The sequence below is a fragment of the Anabrus simplex genome, chromosome 1 (assembly GCF_040414725.1).
Source record: "Anabrus simplex isolate iqAnaSimp1 chromosome 1, ASM4041472v1, whole genome shotgun sequence".
NCBI lineage: Eukaryota > Metazoa > Arthropoda > Insecta > Orthoptera > Tettigoniidae > Anabrus > Anabrus simplex.
The window spans coordinates 1450011387-1450027999 of record NC_090265.1 but is presented as its reverse complement, the minus strand read 5'-3'; the positions used below and the strand labels follow the sequence as shown (position 1 = coordinate 1450027999).

Here is a 16613-nt window from a genome sequence, read left to right as displayed (position 1 = left end):
TAAGTAAGACAAGTAGCTTGCAGGAATAAACAGTCTTCAACTAAGAATAATATTACTTGGAACACATGTCATAATTGCTAAATTCTTTTTGATGAATGCCACAGGTGGAACGATTTGAATAAGTACAAGTCCTCAGAGCTGATCATAATTATTATGACAAGTTGTATTTGAATTAAAACAAGTTGTTGTTGTTGTTGATCTCAAGTTGTGAGTAATATGAGTAAAATTTCTTGTTATATTTGAAGTTATCAGTCTACATACGTTATTTGAGATGAATTATGTCGGTGGGACCGCTGGATACCGTGGTTCAAATCCCGGTCACTCCATGTGAGATTTGTACTGGACAAAGCGGAGGCGGGACAGGTTTTTCTCCGGGTACTCCGGTTTTTGCTGTCATCTTTCATTCCAGTAACACTCTCCATTCTCATTTCATAGCATCTATCACTCATTAATAAATCACCTTGGGCGTGGCAACCCCATTGTAATAACAGCCTATATATATTTCATTAATTACATCCCTGACCCGGTCAATGACTGGAAAACAGGTTGTAGGTTTTCATTTTCATATGTCGGTGGGACAGTAAGGATCATCAATATATTACAAAGCTAGATTTAATATCTTCATGATGTGTAACTCAAATTAGCATCTGGGATGTTTTATACAGAAATATGGCATGTAGTCTTCATAATGCAATTTATATATAGTTAATGCGAGCTGTGATATGTGTAGCTTCACTGTACACCGTGGATAATAAGGCCCTTTAAATGAGTTGTAAATAGCATTGTAAGCTACAGTTAAATGATACAGGATTATTGAATTAGAGTGATGAGTATGTGAAAATATTACGTGTAGAAAGACTACAGTGTGAATCTGTAATATGTACCACAAGTGGATTAATGATAATTCTTCGTGAGTCATGTCCCAGGTTACGTTTATACTGTACCTGTGTCATGTATAAATATATGAGAGATCTTTGATATGATTCACACTGATAATTTGCTATGTCATATTAATACGTCTTCGGAAGGGATTTTAAGACATAAGATAGTGAAGGTTATCTAAAAACCGACTATAATGTATAGGAGTTAGAAGGCAAGGCCTTCTGATAATTATGAGTGATTGTGAATTAATTGGGAGCGATTTCTTTGAGGCAAGAATATTATTCATCTTTTAATATAACGACTTACTGGAGGAATATTATCTGAGTTTTGACTTAGAGGGAATTCCTTGTATTTATTTGTAGCCCACCTTGTTTATTTTCCAGGTGTACACATAGTGTATGTATCTATATTTGTTTTGAGTATTGTCCTATTGCAATGAGTTCAGCACTGGACATAGCGGAGTGGAGCAGATCTTGAATTACCATGGTGTTTAGCCTTGTGTTATACGTGTCGTTTACAGGGTCTGCAATATTCTTATTCTATTATGGGTAAAATTTCCGCTCAAGCTGCAAGTAAATGTTTGTGTTTCATTAAGGTTAAGCAATTGATTATTGATTTTATTATGAAAGGAGCAGCATACTAAGGAAAAGAGAAAATCCCCACGTATCATGACTCACTCGTAAAACAATAACAGAATTATGTAATGTTAATCTTATTTTATTTTTTCTCATTCTGATGCATTAGGAATTCATTATATTTCTCTTTGGTGATAACGTATTTTACTACTACCTGTAATTTTGTTTTAATTGAACTTATGTTACGGAATTCGGTAGATAACATTTATTTTTGCCAGACGTCTTTTTTGATCGTGTTACTTTTATAAACCAGCCCATTACTGAGTTGAGAATGTACGGTCCATATGTGTCGTTTAGGCATTCCATTGATTGTGTATTAGAAATCCACCCACGCTATAATTAATTGTCATTCTATTTTATTGATTAAAAGGGCAATTAAATCTTTCCATATACGTCAATAGGGAGTTATTATTCAGCTTATAGCTAGTCGTCTACCCATCCTATTAGAATGCGACATCGTTGAGTGTAAGAAGAGGCAACCAGCCACATGGATCTGAGAAGAGAAAGACGACGAACGAGTGCAATATAAAACCTTAATTTTTAGCCAACCAAGTCTTTGGCTTTTTAGACTGATGAAGATGTAATGTAAAAATACTAGTTAATAATAAATGAACTGCAACCATTCCTTTTTATTTCCAGCTTCCTTTGTCAGTTCTCTAAAATTTTTAAAATCCATGTAATACATGTAATCCATGTATTTCTTTCTCAGTCTTCCTGTTATTATTATTTTGCCAGATTTGTCCCGAGTTTCTTTTATACAGTACATATAAATAGTAATAACCATATGTTAATCTCTTGTGTAATTACAAGTTTTGAATTTCATTTTGGTGTTATGTTACTAAATAAAAGGCCAATTTTTACAATAACAGTGGAAATTGAGAAATTAGCAATAACATTATGTGATGAAATTTCAGCAGACATTTTTCTCCTAGGAAGCAGGAATGAGCTTATCAGAGGCTGGAAAGAAATGGGTACAGAAGAACTGGGGTTGACAAGGAGAGAGCCTTTCTATTTCAAGATTGCAGTGTCTGAAGATGACAGGATTGTCCCTGTCCTTTTGTGTTTTTCTGTTTTTCCTTTTTTACTCCTGTTGTTATCTCTTCTCACACTGTTTACATTGTAATTATCCTTATCATATTCTTGTCTTATATATAACTTGATTTGTCACTTGTTGATTCCTTTCCATTGTTTTCATGGAATGGCATTGTAATGTTCTTTTCCTATATTCTTTGTTTTATGGCAGTCCATCCATACACTAAGAACATTTTTTACTCAAATGCTGACTTTCTGAGAGTTTTCAAGATGACAGAAAGGACAGTTTGTTTGTTGCTGTCTGCACAAAATATATTAAGAGCAATGGGACATGCAAAATAAATGTTGCAATGTAAGGAAAAAGTGCAGAAATGCTGGAAAAGAAATGTCAAACTCAAGAATGTTATAAAGTCAGAATTAGTACATTTAAATGAGGTGTGAAGAACAATGCAACAGGAAATATATTTAGGAATAGTTTTGTTGTAGTACGAGTTTATTTACAATATAATAGTAGGCCTATTGTATCGTGAGCAACTATTTCAAAATTGACCTTATTATTGCAAACAGTGGCTGCAGTACAGAAAATGTTTTTTGCCATAAAGGGCAGCTGTGTGAGTATTTTTCACGCATTGCATTAAGTTATAACTAGAGGACCCATGCTGCTCCGCAACAATCATTATAAATAGGTCAGATAACTCGTCTTGATATACCTGTCACAGTCATATTGTTTTGCCTGCACTTTTCAATGGTTTTATGAATATTTAATAAGAAGCGCATTATGGTATGCCGCAGTGTGTAATCAGAATTCATCCATTCTAACGTCATCATGGTGTCGGTGTTGGTATTGTGTCGTAGAAGGCAACGGTATTTTTAATCGCAGTTCTTCTATACCGAACGGTTGTCTTGTGAGCTCATACGTTAGTCATGAAGAAGCATTTTTGCCAGCCAGAGAACATTTTAAGATACATGGCCTTCAATCTTTCTAGTATAGCTAGGTTAACCTTCCATAGGTGTTCCCAGATAATGTCTAAGGCATATAACGTGATGGGGGCTGTTTGTACGCAGATTTTTACTCTTAGCAGCATGTAAGTTATTAGGAACACTCTGCCATCTGTTGAATATATCTGGAAGCTGGGAAAGGTTAGAGAATAAAACAGTATCTAGCAGGGAATAATATTCTTTTGTGATCACAGGAAGTGGCTCTTTGGCTTGGCATGTAGTAATTAAACATGGCTGCAAGCAGTCACTTTACTAAGGATGAAAATCACATATATCAAACATTAAGGAAAGTTTTAGCCGCTTAGCAACCTGCTAAGTACAGAATGTATTGCGGGTAGGGTAAGCCTTCACCTGCAATTATTGGAATGATCATTTAATGATTTGATTTTATGATTACTCAAAGTTGGCTGAACTTAGAGACCTATCAATGTCTCATGATTCACTGGCAGGTAATTCCAGAGAGAATAAAACAAAAATTAAGCAAATCAGTCCAGTAGAATGGACGGACGGATTCACCAAAGTTGATTTTAGTAAACTCCTAATATATAAATGAATAGCCAGTATGTCTCATACACCAGTGTTTAAATATCACAAAGCCCAAAAGAAGAAAAGTTTCCAAAGACTGTGTCTCATGGCAGTAGAATGCATTCGTCAGAAAACACACTTTAAAAGTGACACACAGCAAGATGACTTTATGGACCAGGGAAGATCCTGGAGAAATGGTATAATTATGCAAAGAAATTAATGGAGTTCATCTGGTAGGTTTATAAAGGTATTCTTTACTATGACCAAATCCCAAATAATTGGTTGTTCTCTTCAGATATTAACTGCAGGTAGCTGGAAAAATAACACCAAAATATCAACAGAAGAGGCCATATTGGTAAGTAGGGAGTTTCTTCAGTTCTATATAACACAAGGTGTAGTGTCTTTTGTCACCATCACCACCACATTAATTAGATATTGTGTCAAATGACTCTTCATGGTCTCTATAACATTTAGTAATTATAATACTGTTAAAAAAATGTTTTTTTTAACTTCTTCACCTACAAGTTAGGTCAGTTCTATGCTACTGAAATTCTGAATTTGATAGATAAAGGGAAAAAAAAACTCATGAAAAGATGGAGAATACTTTAATGAATAAAGATTCCTTTACTTAAACAAAAAATCATGTAAAATTTGTACAAATTCCACTGGAGAGAACACTCAGAACTTTCCAGATTACCCATTACAAATATTCATATTTATACTTCACAACAGTACACCTGGCAGCAAATAAACTAGTGCACAAAATGTATAGATTTGTTCATCCATTTCCACAATTTCTGTAACATACTGTATACTCATGGTCGCAATGTTGTCGTCATCTACATCTCATGAAGACATCCTATAGCGTTATTACCAAATTTTTGTACATCAAGGTTTGCCCTGTCTAGTAGCAGGACCACAATGAGGCTTTAATTAGTGAAACTTGTCAGAGAGTGGTTTTTAACTCTTCATGTTACTGTGTATCGTATCCTTTGGGTTTCTTTCAGTTGATTTCCAAAGTAACCATGTTACTATGTTGACAGTGAACAGATTCTCACATCATGATGAAATACGAACCAAGACATGAAATATGTTTATGATATAACGTATAAAATATTTTAATATCTGAACCAGGGGATCTGTCCATGGACATCAGTAAGATTCCTGACAACACAGTCTGAACAATCATGTTCACAGAGTTGAAATGAGAGCCCTGAGGGAGAATTATTTTTGTTCTTATGTTTATTGATGTAGAGCAACATCAACAGTCATACGTGGATGCCTTGTGTTTAAATTCCTGTGCTTAAAGAAGTCCCATTCCTCAATGAGCAATACTGTAAGACACACACTGTTTTAAAGAAAGGATTGTGGGTCTTGTTGAGGCCAAGTGTAATGCTCAACATGCTACAAAGGCATACGGCATACCATCTTGAACAATATGGAAGTGGATTAAATGGTTTCAGGAAATGGGAATTATTGGGAGATGGAGGAGTACTGGTTCAAAGTAGTTGTGAGGATCAAACCTAGCTAGTTCAAACCTCACAGCAATGTATACGTAACTGCTCAGCAGCTCTAGCATACCAACAATTTCCTTGGTGGAGGGCTACTCTGAATGCTTTAATATTCTAGAAGAATCATGACTGAATGGTTTGACCACATTATAAGAATGGAATAAATAACAACACCCACAAAAGACCACAAGGCAGACATAGAGTGGGCTGGATAAAGCAGACAAAAAACAAAACCTGGTAAAGAGCATCCCTAAATGGGAGAAGATACAGGGAAAGACCTGGTGGCAAGATAGATGTTTATGGAGGTGGCTTGTTCATTTCCACACCCAGCCTACTGGAGTGAATAAGTAACGATGATGGTGGTGACGACCATCATCACCGTCATGGTTTGACTATGGCTAAGATATATATGCAGCAACACGTTGATACTCTGCTCACAGAAAACATTTCCAGCTTATACTGATGTACCAACCCCAAGGAGGATTAATAATTCACACAGTACAACTTATGTTAATGACAACATGTTGCTGGACCGATATTTCTTGCTGGCAGGAAGTGAAAGGAGACTTCAAATATGCATCTGGTTTTCTGCAGTCAGCAGTACCTATTAGACTGGCTTGCTGGAACATCTCATTAAATCAATTTTTGGCTGTTGTGAATGAATGGTTATATTGGCGTTACTGACTTGTATGACTCTCAGAAAGGTAATTATTGGTTCCAGTATAATTATACCACATAATCAAATGTTCTAGTATGTAGATTATACTGTACTATTATGCTGACAAAATAACCATTATCAAAACAAGCAAAGACTGGTAAATTGAGGTTTACCACCAAGCCAGTGAGAGATCACTTTAAAGGAGTCAGGGCATAGAAAACATATGTCTTGCATTACATTCAAGTAAATACAATATTTTATTTTTGGCAAAATAGAATAAGAATACCAGTGGTTGAACTGTCTTCAGTCCCAATATTTAATGAGACCATCCCATCCAGCAGTTACCAGTTTGCTTGCTTCATGAGGATGCCACAGAACACCAATGCATACACTATCATGAGCTTTCCATTTTTTGTACAGTTTGGTAGTCTTCCAATCCCAAACATAACACTTTCCATCAGCATCTCCAGACACTAAATAGCTGAAAAATGCACAATAACCATATAAGAATATAAATAAGCTCAATCATATGAATCACTTAGGAGGTATGGTCAAATGTTCCACCTTTACAATACTAATTTTTAAAATTTAATTACTTAAATAACATTTAAAAAATAACGGAAAATGTTTCATCTATCTTGTAGACACCATCAGCCATCAGTCATTTAGACCATTTGGAAAACACCAAAATTCATAATAAAATTAAAGGTATTGTGTTCTGGAAGCGCTATGATGATGATTCATATAGCACAGTCCAATCATTCCTTCACCTCCATAGAGCAGGACTTAAAAAATTCTTTATTTTTATAACAAGGGCAATTTACTCAATGTTTTAGAAAACATCTTTATTACCAAAAATGCAATCCTGCTTACAATTTAAATGAAATTTCAGAAACTGTGAACGTAATTTTCGAGGCATTACTCAACAGTTCCTGTTTGGACAAGCCTCGCAACAAGCCTCCACGAAGTTGCTCCCCGCCTATTGGTTCCCAGCCTTCCCCTATTCTCCCCTCATACCAGCTTCCATCACACACGGCCTCCACAGTTCACCTCCAGTCAACCATAAACATCTATACACACTGGGGTAGGCAGGAACGTAAGTAATCAGATGTGCCGCATTTTATTTTCATTTCATTCTTTTGTATTACAAGATGCTTCAAAAACTTGCCTACTTTTAACGTTCTCGTTCTAGGGCACTCTACTGCACATTCCACTTATGAATCACGATCAGATATTCCGCCTACATTTTTTATCAAGAACTGTTAACATCATCACGCCAACAAGACAAACTCAATGCAATTTTATTGGAACCAGAACAATTTCCCATCGATTGGTTGAAGGAGGCCTGCACTCCCGGCGTCCGCTCAGAAGACTACCATTGACTCCACAGCATAGACGTGCACGCCTGGCATGGTGCCGGGCTAGAGCGACTTGGATGAGGGAATGGCAGAACATCGTGTTCTCCGATGAGTCACCCTTCTGTTCTGTCAGTGATAGTCACCGCAGACGAGTGTGGCGTCGGAGTGGAGAAAGGTCAAATCCGGCAGTAACTGTGGAGCGCCCTACCGCTAGACAACGCGGCATCATGGTTTGGGGCGCTATTGCGTATGATTCCACGTCACCTCTAGTGCGTATTCAAGGCACGTTAAATGCCCACCGCTACGTGCAGCATGTGCTGCGGCCGGTGGCACTCCCGTACCTTCAGGGGCTGCCCAATGCTCTGTTTCAGCAGGATAATGCCCGCCCACACACTGCTCGCATCTCCCAACAGGCTCTATGAGGTGTACAGATGCTTCCATGGCCAGTGTACTCTCCGGATCTCTCACCAATCGAACACGTGTGGGATCTCATTGGACGCCGTTTGCAAACTCTGCCCCAGCCTCGTACGGACGACCAACTGTGGCAAATGGTTGACAGAGAATGGAGAACCATCCCTCAGGACACCATCCGCACTCTTATTGACTCTGTACCTCGACGTGTTTCTGCGTGCATCGCCGCTCGCGGTGGTCCTACATCCTACTGAGTCGATGCCGTGCGCATTGTGTAACCTGCATATCGGTTTGAAATAAACATCAATTATTCGTCCGTGCCGTCTCTGTTTTTTCCCCAACTTTCATCCCTTTCTAACCACTCCTTCTTGGTGTTGCATTTGCTCTGTCAGTCAGTGTACATTTAACAATTATCTTCATTCTACTGGAACTAAACATTGTGCTCCATATCACCAAGTTTCTACCGACGCATCGGCAAACTGTATGTCAACACAGCATCATCGTGTTAAGAAGGACTCTATTACCAATTTTATTGAACCATCTCATATGCTCAATATTTTAATTTTCACTTTTAGCAGTATTCAAGTGTTGTGTTCAGAATATTCCAGCATACTCTTCAACATTTTAACTGATGCATTTAGCCATCCAAATTATTTTTAATGTGTTTTTGTCCTTGTCCTTTGTTCTTAATCTTAAAACTTTTCGGCTGATGATGTCTACAAGATAGATGAAACATGTTCCGTTATTTTTTAAATGTTATTTAAATAATTAAATAAAAAATGTTAGTACTGTAAAGGTGGAACATTTGACCATGCCTCCTAAGTATACGTACGACAATACAGGCGTTATAATGAAATTCATTTTATGCAATCATATGAATCAGTATTAAGCCTGTAACTAATACTTTTCACAAACTTAATTTCTATGCAATTAAGATTATGTATTGTTTATACTGTAACATGTATATTATTATATTTATACCAGCTACACTGCACATTTAAATCTTGCACCTTAAAGAACTCCTCTACAGGAGAAACAGTGAACTTGAAACTAGACCAACTTATAAATTTTCTCTGAAGATGGCACCACTAAAATTTGGCGTAATTTTGTTATTGTGAAGTTTCCAGAACTGTGTGAATTTCTACGTGTTTTTGTTTTCCATTCATCAAGAAGTTTGGACATTCTCTCATAGATGTCACCGCTAAAAAACTATGGTCATGCACCCTGGTGCGAAGTGAAGGAACCTTTTTTGAAGAAGTTTTGTATTCATAAGATTTTTTTTTTACTAAATGATGCTCATTTATTTTTGGGTTGGCAATATTTATCTTTTCTTTCTGCCTGTTTTGAATCCAACCAATCAAGAATTTCTGTAATTAATTTTCAACCAATCCTGTATTTCTTCTTCGACTTTGAGTGTAACTTTTGAATGTAACCAATAAAATTCTGTGAGTGTGTCTTGATTATTCATGAAAGGTCTCGAACCTTCCCCGAGGGTTTATAAACTGCGGATTTTCACGTCTCTTGGCCATTTGATCAACACCTAAGTGTGTATGTGTCAAGCAGGGGGTGGGAGGTGCCTCTTTCATCAGGCAGCAGTTCTTCAGCAAGGTAATGGCCGTTTAACGTCTTTGTTTCTTGCTAGCTCCGCAGTTTAACCCGAGGGATAGGTCCGAAACTTTAACGATGTAACCTACCTTTTTGTAAATGTAACTTCTGCCGGCTTATGCAATAATTTAATCAAATCTCTAACTGTAAATCGGGGATAGAGAGTGATGCACCCTCTCGAGCTCCCCTTCATTTTGGTTTGAGGTGACTGCGTTTTGTTACTGGTTTTCTTCCTTTCCATAATGTCTTAAATTTCTTTCTTATACGAGTCACCTCTGTAGTTTGGGAATAGCCCCTGTTTCATCGGCCAAGTGCCCTTTAGGTTTTAAGTGTTCATATCTAGGAGCGCAAGCATTTGTCTCCTTTCATTTTGTGTTTGGGCCATTTATTTAACTGTTATTGCTTTTACACGAAGGCCCTATAGGTTGGGTATGATATACCCCTGTTTCAATTTGTAAGTTGGGCCATGTAAGGCTGAAAGGTGTAAGATATTTTTGGGTCGCCTTGTATAGGCGTGGAAAACTGAGAGCACGTCAGCTCTTTTCTAGTGTTGTAAAAGTGCCTCTGGGAGGCTTGATATTGCGAGTACGGAGCTAGTGCTACATGGTATTGAGGGATTTCTGCCCTTGTCTAAATTTGGGCCTTTGTAAATTTTGAGCTGAGTGCTCACGAATTTTGAAGCGACGGGCTGGAAGCCCAGATTACTAAACAGTCACTAAATTTTGGATGTTCTTGCTTTGTATGATCTTTGCCATGGTACCTGGTATGTCATTGTTATCTCACTAAGTGAAAAGTTGTTAAAGTTTTGTTGTTGATTTTGAAATTACAAAGAAATATAACCTTTCTTAAAGTTTTAAATCACTTCATGAATTTGTAGACCCATTCGCCCCGGCACCTTCTTTCACCTCTGCTGGTCCACGGGTAACCCCGTAACAATATTAATATTATTTAAATACTGTTAAGCTATAATTTAGTTATTGGGAGATATTTGTATAATCTAGATAATTTTGTATTCAGTCATTAAACCAGAAAGTAAGACAGGAAATGCTTGAAAAAATCCAATCCAATCTTCTATATATAATTTGAACATGTAACACAATATTGTGAGAAAACTGCAATACTAACACCTATGTATAATACATCAAAAGAAAGTAATCCCAGGATTACTAGAAAAGTATTATTTCATTAAGTCCTTTATTTGTGTGAAATAGTCATTTATTTGAATAATACAATGCTTAAGTAATTGCATTAAACTGTATTCACCGGCAAATGGCTCTATGAAAGCTGTCTATGCTGATCTTCCTATGCCAGCTTGATAGGGGGTTCTGTGAAAGTTGTCTATGCTGATCTTTCTATGTTAGTCTGATAGATGGGTCTGTGAAATCAAGTTATCACCAGAATGTTATTTGTTGCTTCATGTTGGATTTAATAAGTGAGAAACAGAAAGAAATCCATCTCAGGATAATATATTATTTCAAAAAGTCCTTTATTATGAAACTTACATTGAATTATTCAGTGTAGGGTTACTAAATGAAGTCAATTCACTGCCGGGGATGACATTTTGCTCCAGAAATGGTAAATGGAAATTTTAATTCATGTTGTCACAAGGGTTTGGTTTATTTTCCACAACCTCAAGTAAACGACGTACTTAAAGATATGATGCCTTGTAAGGCAGTATAATAGTACAATGTCCTTTGCATTCTTCTCTGTTAACCATAACCACATTCCAGGATTAGGTCCTTACTGTTTTAAGATTCAGGGTATGATTTGTAGGTACATTTCAGATTTACTGCCTACTGAAAATTGCCAAGCATTATACGGCCAGCTTTATGTTATAGATTCAAGTCTTGCCAACAGAATTCGTTATGTGAAAATTCTATAAACTGCCAAGGTTCAAAAATTCTATATGTATATTCACAATGGAAGTGTAAGTTTAAAGGCAGCTATTCTAGTTCAGTTTCTTTGACCGTTCTGGTCGTTAGTAGAAGCTACTCTGGTTTGTCAGTAGGCGCACGTGCATTAGTTCGGACAATGTCTTATCATGAGAGCTATTATGTTCTGTCTGCAGCAGTGCATTTTGTTTGTTCCGATATTAATCAGAAGTGTGGCTCATTCGAGTTAAACTGTTCTAGTTATCTTGAGTGTCATGAGTTCAGTCACAACTGTCAGTATACTGTTGTAATAAGTATGTATTTCGTCGCCATAAGACCTATCTGTGTCGGTGCGACGTAAAGCCCCTAGCAAAAAAAAAAAAAATTAATAATCAGTATGGCCGGAATTACACCTACCGAGTACTGGGCCGAGTCACCCGCTTTGTTACTCGGCCGAGTAACTTACTGAGGAGTAGATGTGATTACACGAGGAAGAGACAGTGGAAGAGTCAGTGCACTGAAACATTTAAAGGGTGTGAGAACATGGTTATGGGAAGAAGGAAAATGAAGAGAGTTTTTAAACCTGCTATAATAGAGGAAATCGAAGATGACATTAGCAACAACAGTTTTTAATTTTACTTTTTGCATCTTGTACACCAAACTCAGATAAATTCATAGCTTCTACCAAATTGTGATAAGCAGCATCACACATGTTTTTGTCTTTGTACACAGCAGATTTGAAGTCCCATAAACATTCATGTGTTTTGTACTCTTGAATTAATTTTAACGTTGTTTCACTACTCCATTTAGCCATTGTCATTGAAGAAATCAAATCACAGTGCGCCAGACAACACAAGGACACTCCTTCAGAATTGACTTGACTGATTACACTGACCGAGTGAAGAGCGAGTGAAGCGCCGAGGTGAGTGGGCAGGTGGTGGGGGCACTCATTCGGCCGAGCAGTTGGACCACATTTCCATCCACTGTCTCGCCCAAATCACTCGCTCGCTACTAGGCCGAGTACTGACTGTAGTTATCACATTAGCCGAGTACTCGGCCGAATGCACTGTCTCGGCTATAAGTCAGATCTATGTCTGGACTCCTCTGCAATTACTAGGTCAAGACCAAATGGATATCGTTTCAAGTATGAACATGCTGAATATCACTGGTAACGAGAATGGAGACTGCACGTTGGAAAAAATGAATTAAGGACTACAGGATGAAATCAACAAAGATCAATAGAGAATGATGGTGGGACTTATGCGTAGAAAAAAAAAAAAAAAAGTATAAAAGAACAATGTCCAAATATCTTATGTTTGTGAAAAATATTTAATTGCTTAATTTTATTTCGATATAAATTCTGTTAATGAATCTAACAGGGCTGATGACCTTAGATGTTAGGCCCCTTTAAACAATAAACATCATCATCATCAATAATTAGCGATAAAATGTGAAATTGGTTCTCTCTCTCTCTCGTTCTCCTCAACCTGATGGTTGGTGTGTAGCATGACTGTCCTCGTCCAACGACCTTCTATCCTGAGCCAGCTGCTTGATTAGTTGATATGGATGTCGCCCTTTAATTCCATCGAGGAACCCTGCTCTTGGTCGTCCTCTTCTAGTCTTTCCTTCCAGTTTCCCTTCAAGCAGTGTGGTGCCTCATGATGAATGCCAGAGTAAATGACCTATCTGAAATTGGTTCAATATGTGAAATTATACAATTTATGCTAAATAGACGTGAAATTCTCGGTTTTATGCGAAATAAACATATATCTTTTTTTAAATGCTGCATTTTTCTTAAAAATAAGATATATGTTATTTATTTTGGAGGAAATAAATATTACGGCACCTTAAATCTTTCAATGTGTCAATGTGTGGGATATCTTTCAACGGGTAAAGAGCAGTGCAAAGAACAACCAATCAAACAGCTTAATACACTTTCAAGCACATGCATTCATTCACTTTGTGTTGACTCTTGATCATAGTCGGTTATTCTTGACATAGGTGTTGAGTAGTAGATCTGTTTTAAAGTACGGTAGGATTTATTGTCTGCTAACCATGGGTAGAAGGAAAAGTGACGATCAAACAGTGTGCCGAGAGTTACAATTCAGAACATTCTTATGTAATCAATACAGATAAATTGATGTGCCGACTTTGCAATCAAAGACTTCAGTGGAAGAAGGAAGATGTTTTGGAGTCCTTCCTTTGCCTCGGCAGCACTGCAGTGCATTTGGTCCCCTACGAAGAGTGTCGATGTCGAGAGGTTTTTTTGCAAGTACCACATGATTGTAACAGAGAGGCAGTCTCGAATGAAGGAGGAGGACACCATTCAAACAATTGGCATGTTATACTTCAATCATAATTGAAATTCCTCTTCCTTGTAGGTCTGTTGTACTGTGATAAATAAATATGTTCAGAATAGTATTTTTCACTTTGAAATTGTGTTTGTAAATTTGTAAATATGCATATTTGTGTGTGTGTTAATACTTCTTGCAGTCTTATGTTGATGTTTATCTTATTTTCCATCGTGTATTCAAAACTGCACGACAAGCAATGTGTGATTAACAGTTGGTTACACGCGCAAAAATTATAACATAGTTGCACGCACAGCGGGGATTCCCTCACCTTATATGAACTGTTAATTCTGTTTTCTTTTAGAAACTTAATTTGTCTTATCTTTTCTAGATAAATGTCACAGTGTTATTGTTTTATATTGGTCCTACTCTATTTATGCTGTTAATTGCAGTATAATGAGAAACTATATAAATCTTATCATCTAATTTTCTTGCTGGTGGTCTGGCATAAACTATGACGTTGTTACACGCATTGACGGTGATTCCCCGCCAGGTCCAGCAAACAATAAACAAACACTAACAAAGCAGAGAACACAACAATGCTAGCACTGTTACACGCGCAGGCAGTGAATCCCCGCTCCAAACAATGAAAAAATTAATCCACTCTTAGAGAAATCCCCCAGTGAACTAATACATTCCCACCCTGCGCAAATTGTGCATGCACAGGATGTCCTACAGTGCCATGGCTCCACATCACACAACTGCTGAAATCGCAACATTACCTATCTGGTGGCAATTCCCTGCCGGCGCGTGTAACCAAGTGTTAAATAGTATGATTTTGTTGTGTGTGCAATTTTGCAAATTATGCCTCTTTTTAACCAATTTGCTACAAAACGCTAAACTTGAGAAGTATAGATGCTACAAAACACTAAATTTGAAAATCAAAACGCTAAATCTCTGATTTTTAAATGCTATAAACCATGAACTCTGTACATAATTCATCAGTCCCTTGCTTTTCACCTGTCACCCATGAACAGATTTGCAGAACATCTGGAATCTGCACTACCAATAATATCCATATATGGATTTTCATTCATGAGAAGAGATGTGATTTTGTGATTAATCCTGGTTTTAAAGTTTACATTAAAGAAATGACAATGGATCATCATCATCATCATCATCATCATCATCAATCCCCCTTTTCCAGCCGAAACCGGATGGGAGCAAATATGGATCCTCTCCATTTCGTCCATCTCTCCACCATTCCTCATCCAACATTGTGTTCCAGTCCAGGTTCCGTAGTTCTATGCCGTTCCTCACAGAGTCCATCCATCGTAATCCTGGTCTCCCATGTCCTCTCTCTCCTGTCTTGGCAGTCTTTCTTCTTTCATCTGCTTGACATGTCCAAACCACCTCAATCAGTTCTGTTCCAGTTTGTCATTCAGTTTTTGCACATTTAGCACCTTTTGTATGTCTTCATTTCTCACTCTGTCCCTCCTTGTCTTCTGTACCATACTCCTCAGGAATTTCATTTCAGCAGCCTGTATTCTACTCTCATCTCTCTGAGTCATTGTCCAGGTTTATGCTGCATATGTCATTACAGGTAAGTGATATCCCTTGTACATTACTTATTTAGCCTTCACTAGTACAACCTTACTACATATTAATCTACATACCTGGTAGTAAAAGGCACACCCCAGTTATATCCTTCTATTAATTTCCACATTCAGTCTTCCATTTCTGTCAGTTCACTTCCCATGCATTTGAAGTGTTCTATTAATTCCAGTTCCTTGTCTCCAATTTTGATAGCTCCCTTTACTTCCTCTACTCATCATTATATTCTTGCTCTTCTCCACGTTGATCCTCAATCCCCATTGTTCAATCCTTCTATTCAGCACATCCAGCTGCTGCCGTACCTCCTCCTCCTCATCTTCTCCCCAGATCACATCATCCGCAAACATCGTTACATTCATTCTTTCCCCCTCTGTAATCTTCCCTTGTTGCCTTTACGATGTTATCCATCAGCATTATCTATATATATAAAACTAGCAATTACCCGCGGCTTCGCTCGCGTGGATTTCGTAATTTGATCAAAGGAATCGTTCCTCAGCATTGTACTAAGACATTATCAGAAAATTCCTAACGTATAAAAACTCACCCAAAAATTGATTTGCGTATATCCCAGAGTTTTTTTAAAACCATGTTTGTGGTATTACCTTTTGAGGTTATGACGACCATGCGACATAAAACTGTACATGCGAGAAACTGTCTTCTCTCAAGTCGAAAAAATAAATAGGCCTACATGTTTCTATATTTTTATAGGATATTCCAAATACCCATTCCCACATCTGTAACATCTTCAGTTTCTGAGATATACATAAGTATAAAAGGAATTCAACCCCTTGATCAGTCCTTCCCCCACCTGATCAAAATGTATTTTCTGAAAACAAAAATTCATATTTCTTTATTTTTAAAGGAGATTCCAAATACCAATTTTCTCGTTTGTAACATCTTCAGTTTTTAAGATATACGTATCCACATAAAAAACAATTCTAATATTTTTCACTTCTTTTCACTCCCTGTTAAGTGCCTTCTCCGAAAACAAAACGTACAGGCTCCTGTATTTTCTTTTGCTATTTGCTTTACGTTGCACCGACACAGATAGGCCTTATGGTGACGATGGGAGAGGAAAGGCCTAGGTATGGGAAGGAAGCAGTCATGGCCTTAATTAAGGTACAGCCCCAGCATTTGCCTGGTGTGAAAATGGGAAACCACGGAAAACCATCTTCAGGTCTGCCAACAGTGAAGTTCAAACCCACTCTCTCCCGGATGCGA

At 37.4% G+C, this 16613-nt stretch overlaps 1 protein-coding gene across 1 annotated transcript in view; it reads right to left on the bottom strand.

Moving 5' to 3' along the window:
* Positions 1 to 6475: 6475 nt before the first annotated feature.
* LOC136858415 (pre-mRNA-processing factor 17) overlaps positions 6476 to 16613 on the bottom strand; it is a 167216-nt gene continuing 157078 nt past the window's right edge. The window contains exon 10 of the mRNA XM_067137939.2: positions 6476 to 6723. Coding sequence (XP_066994040.1) covers positions 6546 to 6723 — 178 coding nt within the window. The 3' untranslated portion in view covers positions 6476 to 6545. The remainder of the gene's footprint in view (positions 6724 to 16613) is intronic.